This window comes from Neophocaena asiaeorientalis, unplaced genomic scaffold (genome assembly GCF_003031525.2).
Source record: "Neophocaena asiaeorientalis asiaeorientalis breed wild unplaced genomic scaffold, Neophocaena_asiaeorientalis_V1.1 scaffold105, whole genome shotgun sequence".
Classification (NCBI taxonomy): domain Eukaryota; kingdom Metazoa; phylum Chordata; class Mammalia; order Artiodactyla; family Phocoenidae; genus Neophocaena; species Neophocaena asiaeorientalis.
In genome coordinates, this window is record NW_020172162.1 from 4818181 (window position 1) to 4841051 (window position 22871).

Sequence of the window (22871 nt, forward strand, 5' to 3'; positions counted from 1 at the left end):
CTTCTAGTGATATATACTTTTTTTATCATACATCTAAAAATTATAATTTTTCATGGTTGGCTAGAATTTGAATCTTTTATCTGGTTTCTAGAAATTACTGATGTCGGAAAGTATGCCAGAATTACACTTTGTCCCTCATTTTGATTTGTTTTACAAAGCAAACTCTTTGGGTGAGATAATGAATATATTTTCTTAAAGGGGTTCCATTTTAAGGATTCAGTATAATTCTTAGTATTTCATCCACCAAAGAGATTATTACTCTGCTTTAATATGAAACTACTTGAAGTCACAAAGGACTGGTAGGATCTCTTCTGATCACTTGCTGGAGAAATGTTAAGCTATTCTTATCCAGATGTTATATTATCCAGAGTTGGAAATACAGACTTAATTCAGGTGGCACAAAAATATGAGGCTTTTAGTCAAAAGAGAAATACAATAAGGTGGAATTGAACAGTTAATTTTAACTCTCAAATGAGAGCACCTAACTGACCCTTTGTATTGAGGTTCCTGTCTGTGAATATTTCTGAATCCATGTAGATGCCTGGTTTTTCAAATATGTTAGTAGCTACAGTTTGGAAGCCATTTTACATAAGCTCTTTGCAAAGCTATTTTCTATGTTATAATAATTTTAGATAAATTGTATTTTGTGACTTCCTGTACTCCTGGGTGTCATGGTTCCTATCCCATCCCCAACACATGCACCATTTGGGAGTTTTTATTAATATAATGTAATGATTCTTGGCTTTCTTTGTGGGTAGGAGTGGTTGATCAGGGATCTCTTTGAGAATCTAAGGAAAGCTATGGGCCTTCTCATAAAAATGCACATATGCACGTTTAACCAAAACTTTGCATACAATTTTAAGGGATTTATAGATTTCTTGAAACTTGTCTGTGGGTACCTTAAATCTCTGAATCTCTGTCCAGAACATAAGGTTTTGATACACCTTTTTAGTACAGCAGCCTGGGATCCAGGAACCACCCTTAACTGCTAACGTTAAAGAATTTGTTGGCTTTAATAAAAAGAAACAAAATTGAGTTATTTGCAGTGAGGTTGATAGACCTAGAGACTGTCATACAGAGTGAAGTCAGTCAGAAAGAGAAAAACAAATACCATATGCTAAAACATATATATATGGGATCTAAAAAAAAACGGTTCTGAAGAACCTAGGGGCAGGACAGGAATAAAGACGCAGAGGTAGAGAATGGACTTGAGGACCTGGGGAGGGGGAAGGGTAAGCTGGGATGAAGTGAGAGAGTGGCATGGACATATATATACACTACCAAATGTAAAACAGATAGCTAGTGGGAAGCAGCTGCATAGCACAGGGAGATCAGCTCGGTGCTTTGTGACCACCTACAGGGGTGAGACAGGGAGGATGGGACGGAGATGCAAGATGGAGGAGATATGAGGATATATGTATATGTATAGCTGATTCACTTTGTTATAAAGCAGAAACTAACACACCATTGTAAAGCAATTATACTCCAATAAACATGTAAAAAAAAAAAAAGAATTTGTTGGCTTTTTAAAATTGTAGCTTAGTCCTGCACTATTATCTATACTTATCTGAAATAGCTAATGATGTAAAGTTGTAGGCAACTTCTAATTTTCAGGGGTAAATAAAAAGCGAGCACAACCTTACGGATTAAATTTGCTTATTTCTAGCATGTATATACTCAGCAAGAAGTGCGAGAACTTCTTGGCCGCTTGGATCTAGGAAATAGGACAAAGATGGGACAGAAAGGATCATCCGGGTTATTTCGAGCTGTTTCAGCTTTTGGTGTTGTAGGTAAGAAACATGCATCCCTCTTACTACCTCTTTTTTTTCTTTTTTTTTTTCCTACATAGACTCCTTGAAGATAGTTTGCAAGGCTTATATTTATATAGGTTTATAAATATGACCCATCCTCTGTGGCTTTGGTTGTTTAAAACTGAATTATCTATCAGCCAAGTATCAAACAGCCTTTATATAGCATCTGCTATGTGCTTAGGACTGTGTTCAGTTTCATGTGGGATAGGAACAAATGTAGCGATGGTGTGGACCTTTAAGGAGTCTGTCTTGTCAAGGAATGAAAAAGTAAAAATTGGCTTGGACTGTAAAACATCAGCTGGAAAAACAGGTACAGGTAAAACCAGCTTTTAAATTAAGAGGAATCTCTCCCAAGGACATGCTACGGTGTAAAGTGTCATAACCCCTTTCTCTGAATGACAACTGCTTTCTTACTCACTGAGAAACTTTGTTCTCTAAAAGCACAGACTATCAGAAACTTTGCTCTTTAAAATTGTGTCAGTAAGAGAAAATATGCCCCTCTTGCCTGTATGAGCTAGTCATTTTGACACAGAGAAGCAGCCTCGCTTGACAACTCATGCAGAGTTTCAGATAAGGGGTTTCTGGACACAACAGTCTACAGCTCTGCTAACTTTACTGCTTTCAAAGAAATGAGACCACGAGTCCGCTTCACAATGTAGACTTGATGTTTATCTCTTTACATACAGTCTTGCTTTGGTTTGAGTCTCTTTGTTTAAATTTTACCTAATCGTGTCCCCAAATCCTATAATAACGCCTATATTTATTCATGAACAAATGTAGAAATGGCCTTGGCCTTTAAGTAGTCTGTGGTCTGGCTTGTGGGGCATTTGTGAGATGCCTCACAGTTCTTCTGGTGTGTTGTCCCTAGTGGGTCAGTAAACCTGTCTTTGCTCTACCATGGGTTTGTCCCGGGGAGTCTTAAGATGATTGGACTAGGATGGGGGACAAAACCCAGTGCATATGAAAACAACTCCAGGATTGGAATTAAGAGCCCAGCTGTGTAGTCAAAGGTAAATGGTATTGGAGATTACATAAGAGGTAGACTTTTTGGACCTGGAATGACAAGGAAAGATTTCCTGAAGATGATGAGACTCAGGCTGGACCCTGGAGGAGAAGCAAGATTTGGATGGATGTGGGGAAGGGAGGAGAGAGCTCCAGTAGGGGCAACAGCAGAGGTGCGTGCATGAAGATGCCCATGGGTCCTGGGATGCTGGCAAGTAGTTGGGTGAGGCCAGGTCACTGGGACCTTGGAAGCCAAGCAGAGGGCAGTTGTATCTCAGCTTCCCTGTTGGCAGAGCCTTATTTTGAGTCTATTTTTTTTTTTTAACACTTACAAAATTATCTCTCTGCTTCTTAAACCTACTGGACTGTATGCAATATTGACTGAGTGATTGGTGTCTATAGATGCTAACAAAATTAATATGGTCTGAACTATGCTATATAGTTTCATATTCTCACGTTCATTTTTTTGATTAGTACTTTCTATCTGGTGACCCTATATTTGATTATGCATGTTCCGCCATATTTGCAGTTCATTTTTCTCCGTGTGCTCTCATAGCCCTTCAATGTGTAATCCATTTAGGTGCATTTTGTGCCTTAGGCGGCTGCCAGGGAAAGTTGAGAGTGGTAGGTGTGATTGATTTCCTGTCCATAGGACTGGCCCCTTCTCTGTACGTTCTGCTCAGTCTTGACAAATCCCTTGAGGTTTCATGTTTAATGGGTACCTGTTTGTGGGCGTGTGCATGTCGGTGTATGTCAAGTGAGTTCATATGTTTAAATTCCATACATTCCATATGTGTTAAATTCCACTTTAAGTGTTACTTATATGTTAAAGAAAAAAAACTTGTAAGTAAAATGTGTCTCAAATACAGTAGGCTTAATTAGTTACTTAATAGGTTAAATTCATTCCTTTAAATGCTGATACTTTTATTACAGCTTTTTAAAATGGAAATTTCCTAAAGTGTATGTAATATTGAATGCCTCATTAGCCAGCGTTAATTATTCAAAATTGAACCTTCCTTGATGATTAAGTATAACGAATTGAAGATCAGTTATTGACCTATGTTTAAAAATAGCTGCCCTCGGGTGTTCTGGAGTTGTATTGGGCACTTTGCCTTTACACTTAGTGGCCTCTAGATGCTGTACTGTGTTGTTGTAATGGTACTTTCATCATTCTTCATTGTTCTGGGCATATTTGCTTTTAGCAATATTCCTTGCCTCATTTTATTTTATTTTATTTTGAATTTTATTTTATTTATTTTTTTACAGCAGGTTCTTATTAGTTATCTATTTTATACATATTAGTGTACATATGTCAATCCCAGTCTCCCAATTCATCCTTGCCTCATTTTAAATCTGTTGATAACTAAGCTTATAAAACCAAAGTTTTATTTTAATCAATTGATGACCAAGTTTATAACCAGATACTCATTTTATACACAAGTATTAGTTAATAAACTTTGGGTAAGGGCTGAAGGTGTCTCCATGTTTCTCTTAGGTTGCATTCTTAGGTATTGTGGTAGCAATTTCTCTCGCAATTTGAGGCCTCTTTGAGACTGTCCTTGGATGGTGAAGTCACTAAAAGACTAACCTACCAGTAGAGTGACACAGTAATGTACTAAGTAAGCATTTTTTATTTTCAGGGCAGTGCACTTTATGTATTCTAGTTCAACCATGTAAATAAAGCTTAGAATCTTTAAGAGTAAATAGGGAGTAAATAAAAGGCTATGATTTGTCTAGTACTGCCTTAGAAATAATGAGGGCTACTGAAATAGCAAAACACAAAATGCTTATCTTTGAAAAATGTATAGTCTGGTTGTCAAAATAATACATGTGTGAAAGGACGAGAGTGGTTGTCTTCTGTGACTGAAATATTTTCTCTCAACTTTTTCAGCATGCCTAATTTGTGAGTAGCACTTTGGCTGGGATGTTTTGGACTGTTATTGTGGTTAATTTAATTCACTATCTATAAGAATCTAGAGCAGTGCTTCTCAACTATCTGTAGTAAAGGACCAACCAATTTTTTTCCAGAAATGTGTCACAGACCAACACAGGATCCTACTGTGCATAGCTTGTCTTCAGCTTGGGCCACATGTGATTCATCACATAAGTTCAGTAATACCCAAACTAGTCTTGCCTGTTCAAGGCAAGTTCGTTGATGAACTCAGATGTTTCTAAACCCTTACTTTCAATTCGTTTACTTGTCTTTTCATGGGCTGGTAGCGAAAGCTCAGGGACCATTACTGGTCCCCAGACATGGATTGATCCTGTCCTGTAGCTACCTTGCCCATTTCTGACCTGCTCCATTGTTATTTGGCAGCCAGCAGGAGGCTTGGGAGACCACTGGATGGGATCATGAGCATCCCTCACATAGCTGTTTTATCTGGTCCTGGGGCACGCAGATGGAGTCGGTGGCTGGTGGCCTGTAGTCCTTACTACTCTCAGCTCTGTGACCATCCAGCCCCTTTTGATATATGTCCTTTTTCTGCGTTGTGTCACCTGTCAGAAGATACTCTTGTAAGCTGCTAGTAAAATGTGTCATTATAGCAGACTAAGTGATGGACTCAGTTGTTCTTTAAAGCAACACCCTTAGAAATAGATTGCAGATCCAAGATACAGGGAAAACAACAATAAAGTGTGAGCCTCAGACTAGTAAGGGAACAGTAGATTTGGTGTTAGAGTCACTTTGGTCCCTTGTGGTTTTTGATACTTCTCTGCCAGAGTGCTGTTCTCCCTGAAGGCTTTTTTTTTTTTTTTGCGGTACGCAGGCCTCTCACTGTTGTGGCCTCTCCCATTGCGGAGCACAGGCTCCGGACGCGCAGGCTCAGCGGCCATGGCTCACGGGCCCAGCCGCTCCGCGGCATGTGGGATCTTCCCGGACCGGGGCACGAACCCGTGTCCCCTGCATCGGCAGGCGGACTCTCAACCACTGCGCCACCAGGGAAGCCCTCTGAAGACTTTTAAGATAGTGACTAGCTGACACGGTGACCTCCCAGCAGGATACTGCCCTCTTCCCTGTTGGTGGGCTTGTGGGTCCTCTCCAGCCACCAGAACTCCACACCACTCCATCCTCTCACACTGTCCTTTTTTATTTACTTTGCTTGGTTTCCAACTCAAATGACACAACCTTCTCTACTCGGAGAGAGAGAAATCACTTTTGCCTGATGACTGTCATCTAGGCATCTGGGAAACACTCAGGGAAATTGGTCTGGGATCAGAAGTACGTAGAATGAAGATGAAAAAACTTGTTCTGGTTTTCAGTATGTTAAAACGATGAATAGGCTGACTCTTGACAGAGGTCTATGCCAAGCTAAAGCCTTTTAATTGTTGGATATATTTGATAGGAACCTTGTAAAAAGGAGTGACGTTTCCAACTGGTAGTAAAAAGGAAAAAGAAAATAGTCTCATAATATGCTGAAAGCATTTTATCCTGGTAGAAAATATTCTTTTGTGCAGTATATTTACTTCATCAAAATTATGAAGGGACATGTAGGATGAAATAGAGCTGAAAACATAAAATTAAAATTCAGTTGGAATGCAGGTTGGAAGAAATTATTATAGAGAGGTTTTTTTCTATAAAAAGTAAATATATAGCAAGAACAAAGGGGAAACTCTTTCATCTTGGGAATATTTATTACTTAAAACCAATTAGATTCTCTTTTTTGGGTGTTTTTAATGCTGCTCCCAAGACCGTTAATTTTGTAGGTTTTAGCCTTCTAAAAGGATAACTGCTTCCTAACTTTTAATGAGATTGACATTAGCTTTTTCTCCTATCTTAAATCCTTTAGCTTTAGTCAGGGAATTTTTAGCTAGTCTCCAAGGGGAGGTGGGGAGGAGCATAAACGAACATTTTTTTAAAATGTGCTTTGTGGATGTCTCAAATATAAGTATTTTTCATGGTTTTAATAGAAGTAGCCAGGTTCATAAAATCCATGAGGTGGCTTTTATATATTTTGGCTCATTTATGTTAATATGTTCAATTACTAATTTTCTTTTTTGTCAGTTAAGAATAACAAGACACAGACAATGAGTATTTGCCAAATCTAGAGCAACCATTTATAGCACCAAGATCCTAGCTCAGGCTTTATAGAGTGTAACAGAGAGAGAGAGAGAAAGAGAGAGCGAGTGAGTACACCCACACATGCACATAAGAAAGTTAGTTTTGAAAAATGGTTACGCTATATATAAGATCCTTGGTTGAGTTTTTCTTTCAGTGCTTTGAATATGTTATCCCACAGCCTCTGGCCTCTACTGTTTCTGATGGGCAGTGAGCTGTAAGTGACCGTATCTGACTCACCCTGTCAGTGAGTGGGGGTGATGGGATCCAGTATTTGTGCTGGGGTAAGGCCTCCACTCTACAAGTAGGACTGGATAGAAGGAAGGAGCCCTCACTTTCAGATGTGCTTGCCTGGAATAGAGCGTCTGCAGCACAGAGCTGGAAGGAATGGGAAATGCTGGTGCCCTGCACCTCCTGAGCAGAAACCAAGGCTGTAGACTGAGAGCTGGGGAGGGAGGAAGGGGTACTGTCTTTTGTGGTGACACCTGCCGGGAGTAGATATTCTGTCCCACCGAATTGGGAGAAGGGTGTAGAAGGGAAACAAATTATGTTTCGTATGTCACAGACTTCCTGTTCTTTCCAAGATGTAGTAGATTTTCTTGAATAAATGTTTCTCCACTTGCTGTATGCCATTAGGAGAATTTCCAGAAACTTTCAATGTTTTGTTTTGTTTTTATAATTTTTACCAGTTGTGGTTGTTTCACTGGGGAGAGGCTCTGCTGAGCCCTCATGTGAACCGGTTCAGAAGTGTTCCCCTCCCTCTGCCCGCAACCAACAAGAGAGTTAGTTTTAACTCCCAAAGCAAAAGTTCTGGGAGCCAGAACATTTTTAACCAAGACTGTGTGGTAACTAGTGTGTTGCTGAGAACTTAGTGCTACTGAACATTAATACATATGGTCTTTCTTTAATCAGGTTGTTTAGAGCAATATTTTTAAGTGAGATAAATATTTCTAGAGAATAATTCTAAGACAACCGAAAATTTGTATGGCTGTAAATCATAGAAATAATAAAGTAGGAAATGTGTCAAAAGTCTTTTGCCTTTTAAACATGTATCTAAAAGCACTACTAAGTTTAGGAAATGTATTTATCTTTCTTTTTTTGTTGTGTAGGTTTTGTCAGGTTTTTAGAAGGCTATTATATTGTGTTAATAACCAAAAGGAGGAAGATGGCAGATATTGGAGGTCATGCAATATATAAGATTGAAGATACAAATATGATCTATATACCCAATGATTCTGTACGTATTACTCATCCTGATGAAGCTAGGTATGTACTGGTGGTAACTGCTATTTTTTTACCTGGTAGACCAATTAGAAAATAAAGCATAGTCAAAAGATTATAAATGTTAGTTAAAATGTAAAATACTGGCTCAGAATGCTACAGCTTTTGTTCAAGCGCTATTAAAAACCCTCCATTAAAACAATTGATTTGGGCAAGGATCAACAATGGCTCCTAAAACCATTAGGTGAGAGGTTATTATTGAGGAACAGATATTCACTCAGTCTCAACATACCATACTCCATAACTATCTTTATTATTTACAAAGAGAAAAAAATGACAAACATACTTACCAAATGATCAAACTTAGCATCACCAATAATGAGACAAAACTGACATTATTTGCCTCTTAACGTGAAGCAATGGGAAGGACACCCACTACCTGTGTAGTTTTCTTACTAAAAATATTTAACTTAAATCTAAGCATGAGGAAATAATCAGATAAATCCATATTGTGGGACTTTCTGTAAGACACTGGCCTGGACCCTCCAAAAATGTCAATGTCGTGCAACACAGGAAGAGCCAGAGAGTTGTTCTAGAGTTTAGAATAGACATGACAAAGTGCAACACTTGAATTTCTGTTAGATCCAGGATTAAAACATGTGCGTGCATGCTCATGTACATGTGCGTGCGTGCACACACACACACAGCTATAAAGGACTGTACTGGAGCGGTTTGTATATGGACTATATACTAGGGGATATTGTATCAGTATTAAATTTTGGGTGTATAATGATATTGTGGTTACTCAGGAGATTGTCCTTGTTCATAATAGATATAAAATAAAATATTTAGGACTAAGGTTTCATCATGTCTGCTACTTACTGTAAATGGTTTAGAAAAATAAAATGTACATGTATATTTAAAGAGAGAATGTATGTGTGTATAGATGTATAACGAGAAATGTTCAACAGTGAATTCAGGTGAAGGATATACTGCTGTTTATTACACTATTTTTTCCCCCAATTTTTCTATGGATTTGAAACCTTTAAAAAGTTTTGGGGGGAAATTACTGGAACCTTGGGCATGTGGGGAAAGGCTATTAATAAATTAATAAAATGATAGAGAAAAGACTAGAATTGGTTTATTTTAATATTATAAAGGTTAAAGTGGAACAAAGTTAGGCATGCTTAAAAGTTTTTAGGGGAGGTAACAGTTTAGATTTTAATTACACTCAGTACTTTCATAGTGTTGTTCTAGATACATGAACTGGAATTTAAAGGTGGTGTGGCTCTCTTGTTTAAGACCCTCTTAGATAGTGGTTTTCTGGACCTTTGTGGCATTGTCTTTGGTATTTGGAAGTGGAGTATTTAAAACATAATTTGTTTACACAGGGGTAAGGGGTAAGTAGAGTTTACCGGATAGAGTGGACTTTTGTCTTATACTAACTGAAAAAAATTATGTCTCTTATAGCTTATAGGCAGGCATAGTATATTGAATAAAAGTGAATCAGAGAGGAATCTAAAAAAATGATACAAATGAACTTATTTAGAAGACAGAAATAGACTCACAGACATAAGAAACAAATTTACCAGAGGGGAAGGGGGGGCGATAAATTAGGAATTTGGGATTAACAGATACACACTACTATATATAAAATAGATAAAAAACAAGGACCTACTGTATAGCACAGGGAACTATATTCAATATCTTGTAGTAACCTATAATGGAAAAGAATCTGAAAGAGTATATATATACATATGTGTGTGTGTATATATAAATAACTGAATCACTTTGCTGTAGACTTGAAACATTGTAAATCAACAATACTTCAATAAAAAATAAATTAATTTAAAAATGAATCAGATAGGCCAGTGCATATAAATCCAAGGGATGGGGAAAAATTAAAGAGGTTTATATTATTTATAAGCCTCATCTTTACGATTCTTTAGCTGAGAATAGTAAAACAAATTACGTTCTTCTATATAGTGATATGACTATCTTTAAAGAATGAACTTATCTTGTGATTAATATTGTATAGTAAATGGAATAATCCAGAATAAGATACAGTTATTTTAATAGCTTGTTATAGGTGGACTTACACTATTACTGGATAGGTAAACTTTTACCATACTTACAAAACTATGTAATCCAATAATGCATTTAAGTAAAAATGTTTGGTATGATATTAGGAAATAAAGTACTGTAAAACATTTCATACAAAATGATAAGTAGAGGTTACCCCTCTAATATGCGGTTGTATCAACATTATAAAATTTGCTAGAGCAATTCACCATATTAAAATATTGTTGGGAAAAATTATGATTATCTTAATATATGTAGAAAATGTATTTGAGGGAATTCCCTGGCTGTCCGGTGGTTAGGACTCCACGCTTTCACTGCCGGGGGCACAGGTTCGATCTCTGGTTGGGGAACTAAGATCCCGCAAGCCGCACGGCATGGCCAAAAAATATGTGTGTGTGTGTTTATATTTATATATATATTTTTCATATATATATATATGATAAATTCAATACCCATTTGTGATCAGTGTCTTTAAAAGGTTGAAACGAATATGAAAAAGTGTTAACATTTATTAATCCTGAGTGGTAGATACATGGACATTTTATTCTGCACTTTTTTTTTCAGTTTAAAAAAACTTTGCAGCTTAAAATTATGGTGACCCACAAACATTTGTGCTTGTTTTTGTTCCTCCACTCTCTCCAACCTCAAAGCATATTGTGAAAACAAGAACAGTATTTACTTCTGTCTTGCCCAAAGTCTAAGCGCCCTATGTATGTAAGGGCATGACTTTCCCTCTCTGGCATAATCAGTGATGAGGAAACGGTCAAACTAAAGTTAAGGGTCTCAAGTGATGATCAGGATACTTAGAAATTGCTCCAGATGAAATCTCTTCTCCAGTTATGGATTGAATTTCTCAGTTTCAATGAGTGTATTTACAAATATAAATGTATATATATGTATATGTTAAGCTATGAACAAATAATGGTGTTGTGTGAATGCAATATGCTTTGGGGTTTTTTGGTCATTTTTTTCCCCAGTTTTATTGAGATAAAATTGACATACATCACTGTGTTAGTTTAAGGTGTTCAGTATAATGGTTTGACTTAGATATAATATACTGTGAAATGATTACTGCAGTAGGTTTAGTTAGCATCTGTCATCTCATATAGATACAATAAAAAGAAAAAGAAAAAAAAAGAAAATTTCTTTCCTTGTTATGAGGACTCAGGATCTACTCTCTTAGCTTTAATGTATATCATATAGCAGTGGTAACTATAGTCATCAGGTTGTTAATTATAGTCATCATTTTTATTTTAGGTATCTACGAATATTTCAAAATGTGGACCTGTCCAGCAATTTTTACTTTAGGTATGTTTGAGCTGAATTTTGCTCTTATCATTCTCTTAAATGTTTATATAATTTTCCATAGGGTAAAAACAGAATCAGTAGTACTTCAGTTATTCTTTTTTTTAAATAGCCAAAGTTTTTCATCTAAAATAGTACAAATACAAGTATTTCCTCCTTTTAAAAATCTGATATTTGAAATTTTGAATGGATAAATTGTAATTATTCTCACTATAAAAATCATCTTTATTAGGATTTTAAGGAAATATTCTTATTTTTTAGTTTTGAACTACAAAAATGAAATCTGCATTCAGTAAATATACAGAGTTGTAACAGTTTCACAGTTTTCAATTTAACAATCTAGCAAAATTAGGTAAAAAATTCAAAATAGGAAGAACTGTTGAAATACCAGCATACCGCTATTGGCACTGTAAATTACTAACTTTCCTTTAGAGGAACGTAGCATTAAGTATATATGAAAATATGCCTGAAGGTAATAAATCAGGAGAGAAAATATTAATCCTTATTTGTAAAGGGACATTAATAGCTTCTCTATTTATCATGGCCCAAACAAGCAAACCAGCCAACACAGGGACAACCCAAATATCGATAATTGAAAACTAAGCAAGCAAATTATAGCAGAGCATCATGATAAAATATTATACCACTGATGATGTGACCAATATGTAGGCCAGGTAAATATAATTTTCCATGTAGCCAAATAACTTTCTCTCAGCTATAATGTCCAAACTCAAAAGTAGAACATAAAATAGCATATAGCAATAAGGACTTGAGTCATGGGACTAGAAGAGGACCCAGAGTGTTGTAGCTATTGGTGTTACATACTTTTGGGGTACTTTGCATTATTTTAAATTTATTTTTAAACTGTTAATATAGTTAACCATTTCTTTATGAAATAAAGAAAAACTTGTCTGCTGTGTAGAGTGGATTATGTCTTCATTGATGTGAAACCGAAGACAGTTAATTAATTTAGCAATAGTATAGTGAAGGGCTCCTAAAGAAATAATTTTTGCTTCCACCAATGTTTATTGAAAGTATATTTCCATTGTATTTGTTTCCATCATTTGCTTTTCAGCCTTTATTGCTTAATTATGTTTATAGTCTCTGTGAGTTATTACTGAAGCTCAGTGGTACTGTTAGAAATGGTCTTCTCCTAATTCACCGTTTTCAGCTTCGTCTGCATCCCCACACTGAGTTCTGAACAAGTCATTCCATAAGTAAAAATATGAGGTTAAAGACTTCTGGAAAGGTTATACTGCATTGTTATGATTCAGCTAGAATAAAGCAGGAAGAATTGATTGTTAAAAGTAAAAGCCCAGGGCTTCCCTGGTGGCGCAGTGGTTGAGAGTCTGCCTGCTGATGCAGGGGACACAGGTTCGTGCCCCGGTCCTGGAAGATCCCACATGCTGCGGAGCGGCTGGGTCCGTGAGCCATGGCCGCTGAGCCTGTGCGTCCGGAGCCTGTGCTCCACAACGGGAGAGGCCACAACAGTGAGAGGCCCGTGTACCGCAAAAAAAAAAAAAAAAAAGTAAAAGCCCAACTTCTCTCCACCCCCCAGCTTTATTGAGATATTATTGACATACGTAAGTTTAAGTTGTACAATGTGATGATTGATACATGTATAGATACATGTATATATTGCAAAATGATTACCACAATAAGGTTAGTTAACACCTTCATCCCATCACACAGTTGTGATTGTGTGTGTGTGTGTGTGTGTGCGTGTAGTGATAACATTTAAGATTTACTCCCTTAACAAATTTCAAGTATATAATTCAGTATTGTTAATTATAGTTACCATGCTCTGTACATTAGATATCCAGATCTTATTTATCTTATGGCTAAGAGTTTGTACCCTTTGACCAACATTTCTCCATTCCTCCCCCTGCCACTGGCAACTACTATTCTACTCTCTCGTTCTATAAGTTCAGCTTTTTAAGATTCCACATGTAAGTGAGAACATAGTCTTTGTCTTTGTTTGTCTAACTTATTTCACTCAGCATAATGCCCTCCAGGTCCATCCATGTTGTTGCAAAAGGCAAGATTTCCTTTTTTATGGCCAAATGATACCCCATTATTTATATATGCCACATTTTCTTTATCCATTTATCTGTTAATGGACTCAGGTTGTTCTATGTCTTGGCTGTTGTCATTAATTCTGCAGTGGGCATGGGGGAGCAGATACCTCTTTGAGATAGTGATCTCATTTCCTTTGGATATATACCCAGAAATGGGATTGCTGGATCATATGGTAGTTTATTTTTAATTTTTCAAAAATTTATTTATTTTTATTTATTGATTGATCTTGTCTGCGTTGGGTCTTCGTTGCTGTGCGCGGCCTTTTCTCTGGTTGCCGCGAGCGGGGGCTACTCTTCGTTGCGGTGCGTGGGCTTCGCATTGCAGTGGCTTCTCTTGTTCCAGAGCACGGGCTCTAGGCGTGCAGGCTTCAGTAGTTGTGGCACGGGGCTCAGCAGTTGTGGCTCACGGGCTCTAGAGCACAGGCTCGGTAGTTGTGGCACACGGGCTTAGTTGCTCCGCAGCATATGGGATCTTCCTAGACCAGGGCTTGAACCCGTGTACCCGGCATTTGCAGGCGGATTCCCAACCACTGAGCCACCAGGGAAGCCCTATTTTTAATTTTTTGAGGAACCTTCATTCTGTTTTCCATAGTGGCTGCACCAATTTCCATTCCCACCAGCAGTGCAAAAGGTTATCTTTTCTCTACATCCTTGCCAACCCTTACTGTTTCTTTGTTTGTTTTATAATAGCCATTCTAATAGGTATGAGGTAGTATCTCATTGTGGTTTTGATTTGCATTTCTCTACTGTGATGTTGAGCAACTTTTCATGCACTTGTTGGACATTTGTATGTCTTCTTTGGAAAAATGTCTACTCAAGTCTTTTGTCCATTTTAAAATTGGATTATTTGTATGTTTGCTGTTGAGTTGTATGAGTTCCTTATGTACCTTGGCTATTAACCCCCTAATAGTTAGATGGTTTGCAAATATTTTCTTCCATAAGTTGCCTTTTTATTTTGCTGACTCTCTTTTTCTGTGCAGAAGCTTTTTAATTTGAAGCTTTTTAGTTTGTTTATTTTTGCTTTTGTTGCTTGCTCTTTTGGTGTCATATCCAAAAAACATCTTTGTCAAGAACAGTATCAAGGAAATTTTCTCCTATGTTTTCTTTTAGTAGTTTTATAGTTTTGGGTCTTACATTTAAGGCTTTAATCCATTTTGAGTTAATTTTTTGAGTGGTGTAATACAGGGGTCCAATTTCATTCTTCTGCTGGTGGTTGTCCAGTTTTCCCAGCACCATTTATTGAAGAGACTATCGTTTCTCCATTAGTCTTTTTGGCTCCCTTGTCAAATATTAGTTGACTATATAGGAGTGGGTTTATTTCTGGGCTCTCTATTCCATTGGTCTAGGTGTCTTTTTTATGTCAGTAACACACTGTTTTGAATGCTATAGCTTGGCAGTAAGGTTTGAAATCAGGAAGTTTGATGCCTCCAGCTTTGTCCTTCTTTCTTAAGATTGCTTTGGCTATTAGGAGTCTTTTGTAGTTCCATACAAATTTTAGAATTGTTTTTTTTCTATTCCTGTGGAAAATGTCATTGGCATTTTGATAGGGATTGTACTGAATCTATAGATGCCTTTGGGTAGTATGGACATTTAAACAATATTAATTCTTCTGTTCCATGAACACTGGATATCTTTCCATTTATTTGTGTCTTATTTTTTTCATCCATGTCTTATAATTTTTAGTGTACAGATCTCTTACCTCCTTCATTAAATTTATTCCTAAGTATTTTTTATGCTCTTGTAAATGCGATTGAAAAACCAACTTTTAAAAAAATTTAATTAATTTATTTATTTTTGGCTGTGTTGGGTCTTCGTTTCTGTGCGTGGGCTTTCTCTAGTTGCGGCGAGCAGGGGCCACCCTTCATCGTGGTGCGTGGGCCTCTCTTGTGGAGCACAAGCTCCAGACGTGCAGGCTCAGTAGTTGTGGCTCACGGGCCTAGTTGCTCCGCGGCATGTGGGATCCTTCCAGACCAGGACTTGAACCCGTGTCCCCCACATTGGCAGGCAGACTGTCAACCACTGCACCACCAGGGAAACCCCAAAACCAACTTTTTAATACAGATTTTACCCCTGTGAGATTAGATGCTAGTAAAACTAATGGCTCTATCAAGCAAATGTGGTAAAATTTAATTTCACAGATGAAATAAATCAATTTCAAACAAATAAATAGTAAATCAATAATTTGATAATTAATAAATTGAGGAAGAAATAATTAAAATATGTATGTGAGTCTCCAGACAAAATTGTAACCATCTTAAAATATGACTAAAATACTTTCAAATTTGTGTAAACCTAAAGAATTCTAGATACTGTCTGAAATTCTGTGCTAAAAATATATAGCTAGAGATACTTATAAAAATTGTTAATTTTGTGCAAATTTTGTTTGCACAGACTGTTACAATTTTTTGGCTGACTATTATGCTTTTCAAACATATTTTACCATGATGGCTTATGTTATTTGCTTATTCTTGTTTTATTAGTAAGTCAGTTATGGTACCACCAGTAATAATAGAATTCTTTTCATTCATAGGTAAACTAGAGTACAGACCATGTACTGTTGCAGTGGATATTGTAACATTTTTAGTACTTCATTCAGATATATATGAGAGTGTGACCACTTTGTACAAGGCCCTGAAGTTAGATTAATTTCAGCGTGAAGCAAAAAATGCACACTGCAAATCAGTTAATGTGGGTTACTCACATTGTATTGTATATTTCTAGTTATGCAAATGCCTAAGTCATGCAGTGATTTTTTAATTTCCAATTATATTCATGGTTTACTGTGTTTTAATGTGCTTATTTGTACAGCATTGCTTCCAAGGAAACTAACAGGTGCTAAGTAATTTAGTTCATAGGTTTTAATTCCTTCTGGGAGCCAAGACTATGAAATATGTTTTGCTTTTCTAATTCTTATTAAGTTTCAGTCCTTTTCTCAGTTACAGCTATGATTTGTCCCACTCACTTCAATATAATCTCACTGTCTTGCGTATGCCCCTGGAGATGTTAAAGTCAGAAACGACCCAGACTCGCCAGGAGAGTTTCGACATCTTTGAAGATGAAGGATTAATTACACAGGGTGGAAGCGGTAGGTGGTTTTCAGCACATCCAATATATGTTAATGTGGCATCTATGAAACGGCATCTCATTAAATTCACTCACATTTCCCTCATATTTCTCCTTTCCTCTTTGCTCTTTGTCCGTATATCAGGTTGTTTCAGGTATAGGAACTTGACCAATTCATTTTTATAGAGATCATGCATCACCAAATGAATTTCATTTGTGGGCAAGCCAGAAAATTGTATACTGATGTTTTCTAGCAAAACTTCATGCACCTTTTATGGAATACATTCAGTTTAGTCCTTGAATGGAGAATTTTCTTTTTAAATATTGGAGAATACACATCACCACCTTATTTTTCTTCATAGAGACCAATTGTGTATGGGTTGAGTTTTAGAAAACAGTTACCATGGCTTGCCTCTTGTATCCTAGACATTTATATGTCATATCTCTAATCCTCATAAAAACTCTGCTCAGTAGGTATAATGCTACTTTGAAAGAAATAAAGGCTAAGTAGGAAACTGAGGCCTAGAGATTAAGATCACAAGGCCAGTGTCTAGAGGAACCATTGCGATAGGTCAGAGGCTGTTCTGACTTTGACTGGTCTCAACTTGCCCCTCTGGTCCCTCACAAGCCCTGCTTCTGTCAAGACCATTGTGGGATTACTGCAGGATGTGTGTGTGACTAGTCTAGGGTGGCCCTGGACATCTGGGACTAACCAATCACAGAATAGTATTGGTCCCTTTATCCCTGGATTTGGGGGTTGGTCTAGAAATCTAAAGCCAGAGACATTGCTAGAGTTAATGTTGTGAAGGAATTGCTTCAAACTTAAGACTGTTTAACTGAATTGGGCTTACTATGGAAACATAAAAAGTTAGTAGTGTCTTTGGGTGCCTTTCTCAGTGCAACTTCTATATAGTGATGGAGATGTGAGTGCAGAGGTAGAATGTAAGTTCCAGAAGGTTTGTCCTTACAGGACACACAGAAAGAGGCTGTACTCTTAGCATTTTGCCAAAGGTTCTGGTCCACTCTAAGAAGACTTAGACTGTTACTTAGACAGAATGCCATCTCTGTTATTGCCTTGACTCTTGTTAGTTTATTAGATTGAATATCTCTTGAGCTAAGGCCAAACCCAGTGCACCCTCCCTACCCCAAAACATCTAGATCACGTAAATTTGCCATGGTTCAGACATCTGGATTGTAACCTGTGCCACTAGAGACAGGTGGAGGGTAAAATAATGTGTGCCTGAATATTTGTCACATTTCTTCTAAATATCATACTTAGTAATAGAAAAGCTAAAAGTATTACTAAATTTGCACTATGTCTCATCTCACATCTGAATTTGAATATCGTTCTGGGATCTGAATTAAGCCTCTGAAAGCTACTTAATTTTTTACTATCTGTCAGGCAGTTCTACTTGATAGATATGAATAACTGTGTATTAGGTTTTTATAGCTGCTATAAGAAATTACCACAAACTCAGTAACTTAAAACTATACAAATGTATTATCTTATGGGAGTCAGAAGTCCAAAAGAGGTCTCAGTGGACTAAAGTTAGAGTGTCAGCAAGGCTGCGTTCCTTTCTTGAGACCCTAGGGAAAAATCCATTTTCTTGTCCTTTTCATCTTCAAAGCCAGCAATGGCCGGCCGAGGGTTTTCCCACATTACATCACTCTGACACACTCCTGTTTCCCCCTTTCACTTAAAATGACCTGTGATTACATTGGGCCCACTTGGACAATCCAGAATAGTCTCCCCATCTTAAGGTCATCTGATTAACAACCTTAATTCCATCTGCAACTTTAATTCCTTCTTGCCATTGTAACATAACATATTCACAGGTTCTGGTGATTAGGACATAGACATCTTTTCTGTAGGGGAGGGATGCATTATTCTCCTTCTACACAGGGGAAACTGATAGGAAAGAGAGAGTGAGGGTAATCGGTATCGGGGTAGGTAGAAAAGGAAAATAATACATTTTAAAAAAATCTCGAATGTGTCAGGCAGCAAGTTAGTCACTTTGCATATATTATTTTTTTAATCTGAATAATATCTCTGCAGTGAGTAGTACCATCATTTCACAGTTTAGAAAATTGAGGTTCTGAGATGTTACGTAACTTGCCAAAGGTCACAGAGCTGGTAAGTGACAAAGACAGGACTCCAATCCATTATTCATGCTCATTGTAATGTCATTGAAGAGGTAGAGAAGGCTTAGTTTTTATGAATAAAACCAAAGTGTTTGTCATAGTATATAAACACTCTTAACATACATGTTTTGAGAAGAAAAAGAGTATTGACTGCCTCTATCCAGAACTGTTAACGATCTTTTAAGCCATTATCTTTAAAATATACTTGTTTTATTTTGTACTTTATATAAGTTTTGTAAAACTCATTGATGTTTAATAAATTTATTTGGATATCCTGAAATCATGCTTGATGAAATTAGTTTTGTTGTATAGAAAAAGCTTGATATGATAACAACTACCACTTATGGAAGTATCAGTAAGACACCAGACTTGTTCTGAGCACTTTATGTACATTATCAACTTATCTCATCTTTATAACAATCCCAGGATACAGGCACAAATGAGGAAACAGGGGCACTGGGAGTAAGTAACCCTCTTGGTCACACCTGTCACCCTGCTGATGAGGCAGAGCTTGGATTTGGACCCAGGCACTCTGACACCAGAGCCCATGCTCCCAGCTGCTGTCCTTCCTGTCTCTCGGCCTTATTCATGTATTTGTACACGTCTCCTTAATTTCCCAGCTGTTTTCTTCTCTCTTAGGTTAAAAACTCACAAATCAAAAAAAAAAAAACAAAACTCACAAATCAAAAAAAAACTCACAAATCAGAAAATGTGTGTTTTCTTTAACTTTGTACAGAATCAGCACAGTGTTCTGGGCAACGAGATGAGTTATATCTACTGAAAACAGCAATGATATTGATCAGGCATTTTGAAATTAAAAACAAAAGTTTAAGAACTTAAAAATGAATGTCAACCAATTTCCTTATCTTTCTGATACCAACTCTTATTTTTCAGGTGTATTTGGGATCTGTAGTGAGCCTTATATGAAGTACGTGTGGAACGGCGAACTTCTGGATATAATTAAAAATACTGTCCATCATGACTGGCTGCTGTATGTTATTCATGGGTTCTGTGGGCAGTCAAGTATCCTTTTTTAAAAAAATTAAGATACATATTATTAAACTTATGCTGTACCGATTTGTAGAAAGCTATGTATGAATTATAAGATTACAATTGTCTATGCATCCAGCAGATAGATTATAATTACCTATGCATTCCACGTAGTTGAAATACAAACAGGAATGCAGATCTACTATGTATACAGACAAATAACAAGGAAGAAAACGCTATGTACATAGGAAGTGATACAGGTAGTAAGTATCATTCTTACCGGAGAGAAGGAGCAGAATCCCTGACAGGTGGGGAGGATGGGGCAGGCTCACAGGAAAAGTTGAACTTGGCCTGGCCTCAGTCAAAAGGCAGGCCTTGGCAATAAGATTGTGGATTGGGGAAGCACCATGAATGTAGAGATGGAAAAGTTCATGGGAGTGTACTTGTGGCTTGTATATATCAATAAAACCCCTGGGAGGTACAGTGTAGTGAGAAGGAGATCGTTTAGGGGGAGTCAGACTGCCAGTCGCCAGATTGCTTTGGTGGTCGGACCAAGGACTTTGGGTTTGGTGCTAGAGCTTTTGAAAGTTTTTTTTCAAGAGGGTAACATACAAATTAGTACTTAGGAAGCTTGAGTGGATAGCTATTTTCAAGGTGGATTAAGTAAAATGAGACTAGAAAAAGGGACACTTGTTAGGAAAAGATTGCAGTGGTTCAGGTATAATGTAATGAAGGTCTGGATTAGGGCATAATAGATTAAATAGACATAGGTTGAGCCTTGGGTTAAGCTGATGAGTTCAATTTTATAAATACCTTTTGTCCTTTTATTTAATTTCGCTATGTTGAAACCTCTCAACGTGTGCTATTACGTTATGAGGTTTAGGAAGGCAGTGTCTTCTTTCTAGAAGTGGTGTTTAGGTTTTTCCTGTCCCCTTTTGAGATCATGTAGGGCATTTGTGCACCTAGCCTGCTTTCTAGTTGACATTCTTCCTTGTGTTCTAGGTTTTTTAAAAACCTAGAGTGAAAACTTTAAAGGAGTGGTTGTTTTGAGACCATTAAGTGGGTGAATGTGATGAACCAATATTATGCTTTCTTGCATCAGACCTTTTGGGAGGAGTGGAGTCGGGGTAGAGCTGGAGAGATTAGCCTTGAAGAGGACCTGTGCTGCCTTCTTGGTGGCAAATGAGGGCAAGGAGAGGCTAGATGAAGACACAGAGGACGTCTGGAATGAAGATGAGTGAGATTTGTGTGCTACACTTGAAATGGCTCATTACTTTATAATCCTTTTCAACCAGTGAGTGGTATTATCTGCTTGATCGTTCACTGAATAGTGAGATTTGGCTCTGAAATACTCTGCTTCCAAAAGTAAAATCAACCTGTAAAAGCACACAGTTTTCACCACCAAGGACACTAAAAGAAATGTGCTACAGTTTCTAAAGACAGTTTCTAAAAGGTAATTCTAAACTGTTTTGTATTTCTCAAGAGCTAACTCAGGGCCTGGCATATATTAAGTACAATAAATGGGTTTTTTTAAAGTAGTGAATAGCACCATAGATTATAATTTTAAAGCTCGTTCGTTGAAATGTTGACTCCAGTCTCCCACTTATCAAGCATTTAATGAATTCTGGAAGTCTATATGAGATAAAAGTCATTGCTATTTACTGAACGTTTGCTATAGGCCAGGCAGTAGTAACCATTACACACATTACCTAACCTAGTCTTCCCAACCACCTAATAAAATTGGTTACGTTTTTTTAGTACTTATACCATTTTACAGAAGACGAAATGGAGGCTCAGAAAGTTAAATAAGGTGACATAATTAATAAACGTCATTTTGATTAAACAGTTCCCAGTGTTCAGTTTTGCAGTTAGGTGACAAATTTGGGTGCTCTCACTGTATTATACTAACTCCATTCCCTCAGAGTTATCTATTGCTTCATAATTCAAGCACCCTGTTAAGTGACATTTGCTCACTTTGACAGGTATATGGTCTCTGAAGACTAAGGAAGGTTTAGTTGTACCTGTTTACATCCATACTTGGCTATAAGGAGGGACCACAGGTCTTCCCTTGGCCAATAACCCTACATCTGGTTACCATTTCCTCTGAAGTTCATGGAACCCACTCCTTAGTGGGTTCGTTTTTGCCTTAATACCTGCATAATTGGAAAGAACAGTTAGACCCAATGTTGTTCCATTCTTGGGTGGAGCTTTTTGGTGTTCTTTAACCTACTGGACAAAGTATATTGGGTGCAATGATTCTCTTGGTTTGGTGTGACAGTCATGAATGCTAAACAGCTTTAACTTGATTTCCAAGAGCTGTTGATCTATGGACGACCTGTGTATGTCACTTTAATAGCTAGAAGATCCAGTAAGTTCGCTGGGACCCGTTTTCTCAAGAGAGGTGCAAACTGTGAGGTAAGATGGGAAAACAACAACACTGCTGGCGATTTAACTTTTTACATCAGCTTTGCTGGCAGGTGAAGCAAAGTGGAATTTTAGAAAGTGGAATTTCTTAGTTTGGGACATCATCAAGAGAATAATGAATTCTCTAGAGTATCGGAAACTTGTGAGAAATATGACTAATGTACATATATTCTGAAAAATCAACTATCTTAGAGTTATGCAATACCTTAGGGGGTTATGAAATGTCTAATGTTTTGGAGGATGAGTCATTTCTGTAATATATGAAAAAATGTAGTACATATTTAGTGGAGAGACTAAAATAGCAAAGCACCTCCACCCAAGGAATAATTGGAGGGGAGCACTCATTGGAAATGCATCCTTGATAAGAAGACTGAGTAGAGCAAGGCATGGGAAACCCTTTACCCCCTTCCCTCTGCTTTCGTTTGGCTCAAGACAGACTCCTTCTCTACTCATCCCTAGAAAATAACAACAAATTTATCTGTCCTGCCTTCAGTCATGTAATGTCCTTTGAGTGTTCCATCTCTCTTTGCAACAGACAACTTGAATCTTAGGCAGATGTGTGATTGAGTAGACAGATTGAGCAAGACATTGCATTTTGATCCTGCCTTAAAATAGCAACATTTGTTCTTAAAATTATATCAGCAGTGAACATAGTTATAACTGGTACTTTAAGAAAAAAGCAGAATTTTGCAACTCTAT

The 22871-nt window shown here is 37.2% G+C and overlaps 1 protein-coding gene across 2 annotated transcripts in view; it reads left to right on the forward strand.

The window, feature by feature from the left end:
• Positions 1–22871, forward strand: part of FIG4 (FIG4 phosphoinositide 5-phosphatase) — a 131053-nt gene that overhangs the window by 26376 nt on the left and 81806 nt on the right. For both annotated transcript variants that reach the window (XR_003004555.1, XM_024755194.1), the window contains exons 3-8: positions 1667–1790; positions 7977–8133; positions 11428–11478; positions 16490–16638; positions 19653–19781; positions 22063–22163. Coding sequence is in view for 1 of the 2 variants with exons in the window: in XM_024755194.1 (XP_024610962.1) it covers positions 1667–1790; positions 7977–8133; positions 11428–11478; positions 16490–16638; positions 19653–19781; positions 22063–22163 (711 nt within the window). In the remaining variant the exon portion in view is untranslated. The remainder of the gene's footprint in view (positions 1–1666; positions 1791–7976; positions 8134–11427; positions 11479–16489; positions 16639–19652; positions 19782–22062; positions 22164–22871) is intronic.